The sequence below is a fragment of the Zalophus californianus genome, chromosome 15 (assembly GCF_009762305.2).
Source record: "Zalophus californianus isolate mZalCal1 chromosome 15, mZalCal1.pri.v2, whole genome shotgun sequence".
Lineage (NCBI taxonomy): Eukaryota > Metazoa > Chordata > Mammalia > Carnivora > Otariidae > Zalophus > Zalophus californianus.
The window spans coordinates 83,649,292-83,663,122 of record NC_045609.1 but is presented as its reverse complement, the minus strand read 5'-3'; the positions used below and the strand labels follow the sequence as shown (position 1 = coordinate 83,663,122).

Here is a 13,831-nt window from a genome sequence, read left to right as displayed (position 1 = left end):
TGAGGGCAATTCAAGAACTGCCTATAAATCCCACAGTCCAGAGACGCTATATAAGTGGTCGTGTTGTTGCCACAAGGGCCCCACAAGAGACCGCTCGGAAAGCCGCCCCCTTAGCACCGGTGTCTTGTCCCCTCCCGCACTATTACAGACAACACTGCCGTGACCAGTTACCAAGTAGGGTAACCTGGGAGGCTGGCATTAGCCAAGAAATAGGGTCTTCGTTTTGAGACAAGCAGTGTGGGAAGTGGGAATGACTAGAGTTCCCGGAATACGAGCTCGCCGCAGACACCTAGGAAATGGCTCAGGCAGGAAGGGCCTTCAGCACCGTGACTGGAGACTCTCAGGCCTCGCCTGAGGATCAGAAGACTACAGGAAACGGAGAGCTTCAAGGAGAAGCTGGACAGAAGCACTGTGGCTGGAAGTGCCCCAAACTTCACTCTGGGTCAGGTCACCTTTGACCTTCTGCACTCCCAGACACCTCCCGACTATAGGCAAGGGGATGCAGTCCCCAGCAGAGCTGCTGGTCCTCCTTGGGGGTCGCTGCGGCTAATAGGTCCTGGCTAGGGATCCCCAGAGGACATTTGCAGGGCAGAAGGAGGGAGAAATATTAACATTTTTAAAAACTGTGCTTTATTGCAAAGAATTGATTTATTCTTTGCAAATATAAACCATTAAACCAGTTGTATGTATATTTTTTAAAAAGCTGCAAAAACTTCTGTTAATATTTCTATGACTAATGCAGGGGACAACGTATGATAACTTTTTTGGTTGGCTGTCACAACCGGGGAGGTGCTACCGGCGTCTAATGGGGAGAGGGTCAGGGATGCTGCTCAATATCCTCTGAAGCATAGGGCGGCTCCATCACAGAGAATTACCCGGCTCGTGACTCCGTGGCGCCCAGGAGAACCCGCTCTGGTGCCTTGAGCCTCAGGGAAATTCAGGAGCTGGAGTGTGAGCGTCTGGGTCTCTGCCCTGCTCACCTCTGACTGCCTGTCATCAGCCAGGAAGCCCCTGAAGTGCTCGGTCCCTCTGTGTGCCTATCTGTATTAGACACACCAGCAGGGTGCTCAGGGGCCCGGGACCCAGAGGGAGACAACTCAGAGAAGTGAGGAAGGAGGCGAGTATGCCAGGAGGGTAAGAAGCAGGGTCTCAGCACTCGGCCCCTTCTGCTAGCACCTTAAAGCCTTAGCGACATCCCCTATGAGATGTTCGCCCTTTCGCTACAGTTGAAGGGGTTAGGGTTTGGTATTTGGATTTCTGCCCACAAGGCACAAAGCCATCTAATATGCCCTGTGGTCGCCTCTGAGGCCAGTTTTCCACAGGTAGTGTTGCTGGTGGTAGAAGGAGTTCTTTGGGGGTTTTTGGTGGTTGTTTTTTTTACCGCAAATTCATTGTCTGGGTTTTTCTCTCCTTTGCGGATCGGCCGAGAATATTCAAATCGCTGGACCTCGTTTACCCTGTAAAAACTGTAAAGAGACAAATCGTTAGACATTTAACCCCCAAAGCAGCCGATATGCTTTTAGACGTGGGGTCTGGCCTCCTGATAGGTCCCTGCATCCCTTAAAATATCCCCAACCTTGACCCCGAGCGATAGCTGTGGCTTTCTCTCTCCACCAGCCTCGGGGGAGAGATGTTGGCAGATGGAAACATTACCTTGAGTTTCTGCCTCTTCCCTGTCCCTGCAAACCCTCAGGGGAGAAGAGATGCTGAGTAAGAGTGAAGCAGGCACGCACAGAGAGAAGGTGAAGCGGAGGAGAGTGGGAACAGGCCTGCGTCCCCCACGCCTGTGTTTACTACTTCAAAATCTTCATTTATTTTATCAGTTTAATTCAGTGATTCAACAATTTATTAAAAGAACCTAATAATTTTTTATTAAAATTTTTAAAAAATTACGTTTATTGTTTTTTAAAAAGACCTTATATACCTTACTTTCAGCTCTACAAAAGGCAGAGTCTGTAACCACAAAGGGTGGCACGCACGACAAGTGTGTACTTTCTTTCCCTGGGGAAGGGGTGCGTGGCACGCCTATACCAGAGGCAGACTCATTCCTCCTCAGCACTGAAATGTCGGCCGCCTCCCCACGTCACAGCGAAATCGCTGAGCATCAGCTACAATTCACTATTGGCTTTAATGCCTCTTCCTGAAATAAACTGTTGCAAAACTTGAAACAGGTGCCTTGTGAAAGCAATTGTTCATCAGCAGAGTCCTAGCTGACTTCCCATTAATGGCTGATAAAAGGTTAAAGAAAGGAGAGTGAATTTTGAGGAAGAACACAACCCACCAAACTTCAGGATATGAAATAAGCAGATTCTGAGCATTATTAGGCCATGGAACAGGCTAATTTCTTAACCAGAACATGGATCACATAGAAAAGAAAATTCTTCACATCAAAGAAGCATCTAAAGCAGATGGTCTCTACAGCATTGCTAGGTCAGGGGCAACTCAATGTAGAGGCATGAACCCTCAAATTCGGACAGCCGACCGGTGAGTCAAAAAACCTGCCTCATAATCCCACGTTATATAATCACGGTGTTGCAGGGGTCTAAGAGTTCTCCACCCAGAAAAAGCAAATGACCCAATTACTTTTCCTGCCTTACGGCATGCAAACACCCTGGTCCTCCTCCCCAGGCGTGGGGACTCAGAAATGCTGGGTTGGGGCTGGGCTGGAGCCCTGCTGAGAAGCTCTGCAGGGAACGCCCCCCGCCCCAAGCAGGTCACAAGGAGACCAGAGTGCCCCCTCTGTCCTCCCGAGTTTTCCTCGTCACCTCACTTCAGGGTAGGAATAGTTCTCGTGCCGTCCGGCAACACACACTAACTTCTTCCTTCACTGTTTTGACGCTGCAAAGAATTTGCTTCCCTTGCTCTTCTAAGTAAACAGAAAGAGCATCTGGAAAGCTAATCAAAGGCTAAAACCCACCCTTTCAAGAGTGAAATTATGAGCTCACAGTCCTTCACCGTCCTCACGGTGGGTAGGAGAAACGGGGTGCTTACCTTACAATCTGCTCTGACACAGGCCTGTGAAATTTCGGGGGCAGATCGAGCTTGGGCTTTACGGTGAAGCACTGAATATCTGAGGGCGAAGGGGGTTAAGGATCACCGGGAGGGGGGGACCTCAGCCATGACGGGGCCCCCAGGGCCACCCACCCACCCAGGCGCACAGATTGGTGATCGTGCCACGTTCCAGGGGGTTGTCAGGAAGGATACACTGGCCAGGAGAGTTTTTGATATCGTCGCCTGGTGGAGATGTTGTCTTCATTTTCTCAGCATTCGGGAACTGAGTTAACAGCCGAGCTTCGAAATCTTCCCTGCGTTCATACTCTTTCCCTCGGTAAATGAAAACTTTCCCCTGGAAACAATGACATTCATTAAACACCACCACAGCGGAAGGCCAGGACCTGAGCACGCACAAGTGCATTGGTCTTCAAAATATGCTTGAGAGGGTTGTTGTTTTGTTTTTTGTTTTCTTTTTTAAAGTCGTTGAATTGAAGAACAGCTTGTAATTGCACTGGCCTTATTAATCAAGAATGCACAACCACGAGCCACATAAGTTAATAGTATTTAAGAAGCACTGAACACAACATTACTGAGGTCCGCTGATGTATTTCAGTCTTAACAGTAACAATCAATTAAAAAAACCAGGAAGAACCAAGTGAGCGATCGGGGCCCGCCTTCTAGGGGGCGTGAGGCGCCAAGAGAGGGTAAAGGCATCAGGGCAAGTGGGTCTTGGTCTCCATGTTTTTCTTTTCGGGTAGGCCCTAATTAAATAGCTTTCATCCTCTGAGAGGAATTTAAGAGAGGATGACATTGAGGTGGGGCCTCAACGCTCAGAGCCTGAGCATGATGTTCTGAGCCGTCTCCGACAGGACACAACCAAGGGAAGAGCTGAACCACAGGGAGTGGGGTCGAGAGCAAGGGAGAGAGGCGTGAGGGCTGTGGCCTCCCCGGGGGTGAGAGACCGGAGCGGGGTGACAGGACGTCCCTCACTGCACGTCAGCCTTGTGTGGAGAATTACCCACTGGTGAATGACAGGTAGAACATTAGAGTTCTCCTTCTAAAGGCTGGACTTTGTCCATCTTCAATGGCACTTTGTCACCTCCATAAATCCCGAGTTGGAGAGTCTATCGAGGGGTGATTTTTCGAGGGCGAGGTGACCTTGGGGTGGGTGTCAGGCAGGCGAGCATTCTTCCTTACACAGGCTGCCCTGTTGAGGCCACTTCTGTCTGGGTGTGACACGGTCCCTCCCTAAATGTACCTCTAGGGAATTTTCTGATTCTAAAATATAACAGGTCTCTGTACCTTCACAGATTCAACAGTGTGTTCTAAGCTGTCTACTGAATCACAGAAAGGTGGCAATGGGTAGTATGATGCCACCTCGGGCTCTGGAGCCTTCACCCCCTGCCTCCCAACATCCTGCCTGCCCCCCGCTCGGGCTGTCTGATCCTAAAGGAAAACTGCAAGAAGGAAAAGACACCACAGGACCCGAGGAATGGGAGGCTGGAGGCTGAGGCTTTTCCTCATGGGATCTGTTGTTTCAATCAGGGGACCCTGAGCCAGAGGCCCCAGACTGGCGGGCCGTGAGTCAGGTGCGGCCCTATTATCTGTCATGACCCCGGCCAGATGCCAGAGAGGAGGACAGACAGACGGCCAGACAGGATAGCATTCCGCTGGATATTTTTACACTTATCTCCTAGAGACTAAGTGTGAAGTCAAATTAAAATTTGTCTAATTAATGAATTTTGAAAAGATAAAGAGAGATCCTGTGGTATTCAATTTCTTTCCTTCCCTAGCCCCGACTTATTCTGAGTCCCCATAAATCACTAAAGCAGGAACAGTTTAAGAATTTAATATTTTTTTCACTTTGTGCTTAGGTATGTCTTAAAGTACCCATTATGGAAGAAAAATGTTCTCTTTCCCTAAAAAAATAATGTCAGGCAGAAACCAAAGTAATATGTAGTCCCAATTAGAAATATAAATACACAGTGTGGGCATCTTTTAAGGCTATATAAAGCCCAACACTTCAGAAATTCAGGAAGATTTAATGAATAACAGGCTAGTATGAACTCACATGCATTTATTCTGCTTTACTCTAGAAGACATAATAATAAAATGTATATAAAGGCTTTAATAGAAAAACACTAGTGAGTTATAGATGAAAACACTACTAACATTTTCTAGAAATGTCAAGTACTTTGCATTCTGAAGCAGTCCCTTCAAACATGAAAATAAGGGGGAAATGTATATACAGTCAAAGATATTTATTCCTTGTAAGAACCATAAATACTAACATGAAGGCAAAAAACAAAACAAAACAAAAAAACAACCCATTGAGACCAATTCTTAAAGAAAAACAAAGCAAAAGGGACAGTCACTTCTCAGAGGCATTAAACAGACAAACATTTCACCCGCTTTTCTGTAACTGCTAATGTCATTGTCAGATTGGCCCCTGACAGGTGATCTGTGAAGCATAATAAATATATTGCTATAGTCCCACGAAATTATTCAGGTGTGGTGGGGACATCAGTTCAATGTTAATCAAGCCAGTTAAACTCTTCATTCGCACTTTGCATTTTGTCTTTCTGATGGGGAGATGACCCAGTGCAGTCCCTGAAGCACACGGCGTGCGTGCCCTCCCAGCACACGCCAGGCATCAACTGGCCCGGGGACTGCAAAGTGCCTGCCCCGCCCCCAGCGCGTCAGAAAGCCAGGGCAGAGCCAAGGTTAGTGGCCGCGAGTGACAGCACCATCCACAGAGGGCCACATACAGGGTGTAATGCCTCAGTACAGCACAGGTCCACCATGACTTTCGGTCAGTCTCTCTGTTTCTTGGAGACACACATGGGGATACACGTACAGATTCATATGTATTAATTAAAGCCTTCAATAACACCGACTCCAAGCTCCTAATACTCTTCAGCTGGGTTTTTTATTTAAAAATAAGAGTTAGTTTCAAAAATCTCCCCTAATTTAGGGGAAGATTTATAACCTAATTTATAACCAAACGTCCCTTATTCATTCTTTGGGAAGAAGACGTTCTCCAGAATCTGGGTTTCTGATCGACCACTGTCTTAGGCATGTCCTGTCACAGCCGCACAAGGAGAGAGGACCGACCAGCAGTGACAGGGCAGGGCCGATGCCCCAGTCACCCAGGACCCCGTGGGAGTGCATAAACCAACAGGTCACCTTCTGGAGCAGAGCAGGCCTGCGAGGCTCGCTTGTGGATGTCATACAAACAATGTCAGGTCCTCAGCAAGTCAGTCCTTCCTGCTGGTGGCACCGTGAAGGATGTCTCATCCTGTCAGGGTCTTCTGTGTAATCAGAACCACCAGGCCCAAAGGAACACACTCTGGGACGAGAAAAACCTCCTGACTGGATCTAACTGCCCCAGACAGCTGTGTTCTAGGCAAGAGACCACCTTCCTGGAAACCAGAGGAATCCCGCATGGTCTCCCAGCATAAGAGAAAACCATGTGTCTTAAAAAAAAATATATCATAAGAAATGACAGGAAATCATGACCCACTGGTCAATGGCATCCAAGAGAAACTTTAAACCATTCTACTAGTAGGTCAAACAGCATTTATTTACACAATTTCTCCTCTGGCCTCATGAGTGCTAGGGAATGGGCATCCGGCTGACGATCACAGTATTTCTTCGATCATGTGTCAAACAACACACACCTGTCTAAGGGATGGAATGTGATTCAGAATCCCCAGCAATGTGGCCATGGAAATCCACTTACAATTGCTCATAGAATTAAAAATATACACATTCATGGCAATATTATTCACAATAACCAAAACAACCCAAACATCCATCGAAGGACAAAGGGATAAACAAAATGTGGTATAGCTGTATAATAGGATATTATTCAGCCATAAAAAGGAAGGGAATTCAGATACATGCTCCAACACAGATAAACCTTGAAGACCCTCTGCCGAGGGAAATGGGCCAGACACGAAAGGACAAATACCGTATGATTTTACTTTATGAGATACCGAGAACAGGCAAATTCCTAGAGACATAAAGTAGCACGGTGCTGCCAGGGCCTGGGAGGTGGAATGATACAGACCTAACTGTTTAACCGGGTACGGAACTTCAGTTTGGGGAGATGAAAAAGTTCTGGAGATGGATGACTGCACAACAATATTAATACCACTGAACTGTACACTTGGTTAAGATGGTAAATTTTATGTTATCTGTATTTCACCACAACTTAAAAAAACACACATAAATCTCCAGTTCTGTTTAGGAAAAATCAGATGGGAAGTTTATATGCGATCAAAGAAAATATTACCAGGCCTTCTTTCACACCCTAAGCTAAGCACGCAGAGCTATGAAGAGCATGGATTCCGACTCTGACCCATGGATGCGGATGCAAAGTTCAAATCACCCGTCACAATGGGAAGGAGCTCTCTGGCCACAGAGCAATCCTGGCTCAGATTAAACAGAATCAAAATTTACCCGAAGGAACGTGGGGAATCCTTGCCCATAGTAGCCAACAGCAAAATAGTCAGGTTTAGGTCTTATCACTTTGACGATGTTTTCATAAAACTGAGCCTGTTTTTTCTGAAAGGAAGAAAGAAAATTTCAGGTTTGAATAGAGTATTTGAGCATCCATTCTTCCAGAATCTTCCAGTGGGCTCGTCAAGCTTTGGCAATTCCAGTTGGGTGGGAGGCACAGTGTGGACACAGGCATCTGGTCATCTTGCCACACGGCTTTGAAAGAATTTGTCACTCACTCACAGTGTTTAGCAGGGAATCTGACCAAAAGAGCCAAATTCAGTAACCAGTAGCATTTACCCATGTCTTCGATAACCACAGAGGTGCCACAGAAATGGTTTTTCTTATGATTAAATGGCTGGTCTTTATTTAGTATTTTAGAAACCGGTATCAATTAGATACTGGCATACATTAAAGAAGAACTCAAAAGGGCAGAATTCTGGTCTAAATTAATGGCGGGAGAAAGGTCTGGGCTACTCTCCCATCACACATCCCCTCGTAGACGGGGTCAGTTTTAATCCAGCAGCAATTCTCAGAGACTCTTAGGCCAACAAGAGCACTGTACACATGGGGTCAGCAGTTGTTTACATACAAATGCTCAGAGAAATCTTAAGAGTCTGGTTTCCAGAGCTCAGGCGGGACTAAAAGTGAGTAGTTGCGGGCCAGAATCAGCCGGCAAATACATCGAGACCTTCCTCCCGGACAAAATGGAGGACCATGGCCAAGGCCGCAGAAGACCTGAAGAGACTCTCCAAGTTAAAACAGAAAGGGAAAGCCCAGAAAGACAAGTATAGATCGCCTGTGTTCATTTAACCAGAAAGAAAAGAGGACCTACCAGCAACTCGCTGAGTTGTTCGTAATCAAACATCTCATTTTCATACTGTTCGGCAAGTTCCTTACCAAGAGCAATGGCCTCCTCCCACATCTGTGAGGAAAAAGAAAGAAAAAGGAGAAAGAAACCCAACGCTGAATGGTGCAGTCAAGGTATGAAATAACAATACAACTGCTCATCATAAAATAATTTGGAAATACACTTGCCAAATCTGAAAACACTACAGAATAATGTTAGAAAAACACAAGTTATTTTCTAGAGGCTCATGTCCTTTGGCTCAGGACCAGATGCCAGTTGACCAAACGGGGTCCACTACTGGCTTGCCAGTCATGTTGGCCTCTGCCCAGGGTCAAAGCAGTCTGGCTGCCAGGTCTAGCCTGCTCCGTCCTCTCTCCTACTGCCAGGACGGTTGCTCAAGCCCATCCATTGGAGCAGCAGGGTAGCTGGTGGAAGGAACCACCGTGCACGAGAGGCTACAAGGAGCCCGGTCTTGCTACTTTCCCAAATCATCCCATTGAACAAACACTGGACTGTCAGAAAGAACAAGATATATTTCAACTCTAAATTAAAGCTTGCAAGGAGTTGGTTTCTGTGTGCAAACACTGTGAGGCTATAAAGCCTGCCATCATTTTGAAAGGGGGAACTTGTTGGGGTAGTAGTTTGAAAGGGGATTTCCAATCAGGTAACTGATTTATTAGAAAGCTGATAAACTTTGACATTATGGGATACTTTGTTGATGCATATGGTAAGACCTGAATTTCCCTTATTTTTCGTGGGGAAAAATAAAGTGGTTTCCTCGAGAAGAATAGGTCACATATGGAGGAACCATCTCCTCCAGGAAGCCTTTCTGGGTGCCAACTCTCCTTGGGCTCCCACGATGACCCAGGATCCCCTGAGTTCCAACCTTCTGGTTATGTACAGAAACTGGAGTGCTTGTTATTCCTTCTCAGAGACCACAAGCCCCTCGAGGAACTGAGCATTAATGAAAACCACTAGACCTCAGCCGAGGGCCTGCTCAAGAATGTTTATCAAAAGAATTGAAGGTTGTTGACTTCAAATCAGGAAAGCACCACACCACCCCACATACTGTCCCCAGCCAGGAACCATCCATTTCCCGACCGCCACCATTCCCACAAGATGGTAGCGCTCAACTCAGGACAAATGATTCCGAGCTTGCTCTCTGTCCAGCAACTCTCTTGCCTTGTCAGGCGGGACTTCATTATACCCATTTTGCAGATAAGGAAGCTGGGGATTAGACAGGTCAGTAAGTTGCCCAAGGGCACAGAGAGGTGTACCTGGCCCAGCTTGATCTTTTTCCAAAGTTCTTGCTTTTGATGACTGTCTTAGTTTGGGCTGCTATAATAAAGTACCATAGATGGGGTGGCTTAAAAAGTAGACATTTATTTCTCACAGTTCTGGAGGCTGGGAAGTCCAAGATCAAGGCGCAGGCAGATTCAGTTCTTGGTGAGGGCTCTCTTCCTGACTTGTGCACCAGCACCTTCTCACTGTGTGCTCACAGGGCCTGGGGCGAGCTCTCTTTCTCTTCTTAGAAGAGCAGGAATCCCATCATGGGGGGTCAACCCTATTCATGACCCAGCATAATCGTATTTACCTCGCAAAGGCCCCATCTCCAAATACTACCACGTGGTGGATCAACATATGCATTTGGTGGTTAGGGGTGGGAGGTGGGATGCAGACATTCAGCCCGTAACAATGATGATGTGCTAGCCCTTTCAGCTTCTCCCACCCCCTCCTACTGAGATGGGCCTGAAAGGATACTAGGCTAGTCAGGAATTCCAGGCTCCCACTGAGAACGCAAGCTGCCGGGCCCCTTCCTGGCACACCCTTGTCACTGAGGACTCATCTGCTGGTTGGTCTTTGCTTCTTACTAGAATGACCCATGGAGGGTCTTATGTATTACTGAACAGCCCAACAGACTTAAAATACTCTTTAGAGCTACGACTTAAATAAACCATCTGCTATTTTTTTATGAGGAAAAAAGTTCTTCTGGAATCAGAGTTACACTTTAATAGTCGGCAAGACAAAATAAAAATAAGCCCAGAGTAGAAAAAGATTTCTGAGCTGGGACCAGCGCCCAGGGAAGGGAGAGAGCGACCACGATGCCCTTCCTGGGTCTGAACACCTGTTCTCCCTCCCAGAGCCACCACAGTTCTCCATCCTGCTGGAACTTTCAGAGCTCCCTTGCCTTCTCTGAATATTTTAATCTGCTGCTCGAGATCCTCCCTGGGGTCCTCTGCCGGGGCCCAAGCTCACGTTTCTGGGAAGGGGAAAAGCCTCTCGCACTTTCAGTATTTCTTTTAAGCTCCAGTGACCAATTCCTCCCTTAGAGTATTTCCATTTCAAAGAAAACATTACTTTTACTTGTGAGTCTCTGTCACGGGATTTTTCTTTAAGTTTCCTGCAAGCGAACACGCACTCTATTAGCTGCCTAGAATGTCTGGGCGTCTAATTTATTACTGAGTAAAAGCTTAATCTGTTTTTATCCTAAATGACAGAGATGCTTTAGATACCCATCAAAAGTAATTGTGTGTGTTTTTTTTAAAGTTAGTCTTGAATAAATATCTTATCCGACTCACCCTGAGGTGACACGGTTGTGTTTTCCATCAGATTTTCTATAAATAACACCTTCTCCCGCCTTCCCCCCACTTCCCAGGATCTTAAAGGATTCTGCATTAGGGAGATTTCCGTCTATTTTTAATTGGATAGGGCTCTGAGGAGTGTGGGCCATTCATACTTCTGATGTTGAACACCCTGGAAGATATTTCAGTACCAGGGAGAAGACAGATTCAATGCGATCAAAATTTAGATTACCTCCGTGAATGAGCTGCTTTAACCCGTGGGTTTGAACATCCTGCCTTAGCTCCTGGGCTAGGCTATGAGGTTTACCACAGCCCTGAATGAAAAAGCACCAGATCCTCACCCAACCTTGTTTTCTGATTAATATCCTTAATCCATTTTATTGCGTTCTTGACATCGCTAGTTCCTTGAAGCACGAAGTGTGCATCTGTCCCCCCACCTCTTTCCATCAGATGATCTTAGCTCCTACATGCTCTTGAGAGAACCATCTTGTCTCCATCATTCTGAACCTACCAGTTTCAGGAAGTCCCATTTCTTCAAGTTTCACGAATACAAACTTTTGTTTCTTCTTCTTCTTCTTTTTAACAAGATTTACTTATTTGAGAGAGAGAGAGAGAGAGAGAGAGTACACAAGTGGGAGGGGCCGGGAGAGGGAGAGAGAATCTCAAGCAGACACCGTGCTCAGTGCGAGGCTTGATCTCACGACCCTGAGGTCATGACTCGAGATGAAACCAAGAGTCGGATGCTCAATCAACTGCGCCACCCAGGCACCCCAAACTTTTTTTTTCTTCTTCTGATGAAACTCCATCCTTAGTTCCCAGACAGCAGTGGCTGTAGAGAGCGGACCAGCTATTGATATCCTATGCAGAACTCTTCAGCTGATGGGGGGCCAGTCGGATAGGGCAACACTGACCTCACTGGACAAGGGAGCATGGCAGATGAGGGAGAAGACACCAGCCAGGACAACTGTCCCTTACCAATAATTCAGGCGGGCGATGACTCACTGGGACAGCGTGGACAACTCTGGTTTAATTCACTTACTAGCTGTAAGTGACTCACTGGTGAAGACCTTTTTTTGTTTTTTAAAGATTTTTATTTATTTACTTATTTGAGAGAGAAAGAGAGCACACGAGCAGGAGCAGAGGAAGACGGAGAAGCAGACTCCTTACTGAGCGGGGAGCCTGACGTGGGGCTCGATCCCAGGACCCCAAGATCACGACCTGAGCCGAAGGCAGATGCTTAACCGACTGAGCCACCCAGGCGCCCCCAGTGAAGACGTTTTATGGGATGCCTCTACAATTCAGCTGTTTTTCCAGGCAGTTGTTGGGGGAAGACTCATATTCAACGACCTCTGAATTCCCTGTTCCACATAGGTCTTTGATGTTTGAATGGATGAGGATGGTATGGTACGGAAGAATCCAGAGCACCAGTTGAGGCCCCTCAGCACAGAGGGGAGCAAGGTGGACTAGAACTAGCTTTAGGTCTTGTCCAGTGAGCAAGTCCAAGAGCTTGTGACAGTCCCTTTCCAGTCCCTCTAGCATGAAGACGTGTGTCATGAGAAGGGCCGTGGTGACTCAAGGGCTGTGGCTCAGCTGAAAAAAGAGAGACCCTACAGTCATCGCCCTCCCTCTAGGCCTCTTGCTTTCCTAAGCCAAGCCCCATCCTTGGTCTTCCTGGTGTTTTCAAGTGGCGTCGGCTGATCAGATCAAAGGACCCACATTTTTCCAAAGACATTTTTCGGGAGAGAGTCAGGCCCCACCTTCTCAGCCCAGCAGGTGCACTGTCTCTGTGGTCTGCAGCTCAGAGCCGCCCGATCGGGCAGTAAGAATGCTGTCCTCTCCTCGAGGGTGCACGAGACAGAGCCAGCACCCGAGAAAGCCGGTCAGACGCGGCAGGAAACCAGTGGGACCTGGAACTTGGGCCGGGCTCAGGGAGCCTGTATGACAATGTTCTCAAACCGAATCAACAATAAAGCCTGCCCCTCTGGTGCAGTCAAGTACTCAAGGAATCACTGCCCATCTAAGTCATGTTCATGAACGTGTCTTGTTTTTCCCCCACAGAAATTCTCTACCTGCCAGAACAGGACACTATTTGCTCAGCTTTTAACACCCTGAAAGGAAAAGTGAGGAAGGAAACATATCTTTAAACATAGAGGTTTTGCCTTTTTTCCTCAGACCATGACATCTGTAGTTCTCCAAGACTTTGAAAAGCCTCGATCAGGCTGCAAAGAAGGGATGTTGCTTCATTCTGCAGGTGGTCATTGGGCACTTATGATGGGCGCGGGCTCTAGAGAACAGGCAGAGAGGGACAGACGTGAGTACAGATCGCTCTTTGAGGAACAGTGTAGAAAGGAGGAGACTGACAGCTGCCGGAGAGGAGTCAGAACGGGAAAGACTTCTTTTATAGGTGGGAGAAACAAGGGCACAGTTGTAGGCGAATGTGTATTAGTCTACAGAGAGCAAAACACGGACACTGCAGGGGCGGGGCAGACGGGCAAGGGGCTCCAGGGCACAGGGTAGGTGCGAGGAGAGCCCATCCCTCCGACAGGACAGAAGCAGAATATACAGGGACAGATACAGACCAGTGGATCCGAGAGGGTATGCCAGGGATGCGGGGAGGGCAAAGTGACATCACACAGCTTTGGTAACGCTGGTTGGAAAGTCAACTACTTTAAAAAGAGAATTAACCTGTGACAGGAACAGAGCCTCATCACTCGGAACGGCTTTAACTGCCTCGCAGGAAATCAAACCTCACCGGACTTAGCAGAAGCATCTCTTCCAACTTGGCAGCCACGTGAGGACGCTGAACCCTCGCTCTGCCTCAGGAGACTGGGTTGTGCGAGGCACCCTGGCTCCTCCTGGCATTTGCTCTTCTGACATTGACCCATTTAAGAGGCACTGTGTG

The 13,831-nt window shown here is 47.4% G+C and overlaps 1 protein-coding gene across 4 annotated transcripts in view; it reads right to left on the bottom strand.

Annotated features, from left to right (window-relative positions):
• Positions 1–13,831, bottom strand: part of DOCK1 (dedicator of cytokinesis 1) — a 495,128-nt gene that overhangs the window by 29,345 nt on the left and 451,952 nt on the right. For 3 of the 4 annotated variants that reach the window (XM_027591584.2, XM_027591585.1, XM_027591586.2), the window contains 5 exons: positions 8,333–8,422; positions 7,459–7,563; positions 3,205–3,346; positions 2,992–3,070; positions 1,382–1,466 (listed from right to left, as the gene is read on the bottom strand). In XM_027591584.2, the coding sequence (XP_027447385.1) occupies positions 1,382–1,466; positions 2,992–3,070; positions 3,205–3,346; positions 7,459–7,563; positions 8,333–8,422 (501 nt within the window). Of the gene's footprint in view, positions 1–1,381; positions 1,467–2,991; positions 3,071–3,204; positions 3,347–7,458; positions 7,564–8,332; positions 8,423–12,190; positions 13,214–13,831 lie in introns of those variants that run through there. The other variant, XM_035724125.1, reaches the window with a different exon arrangement.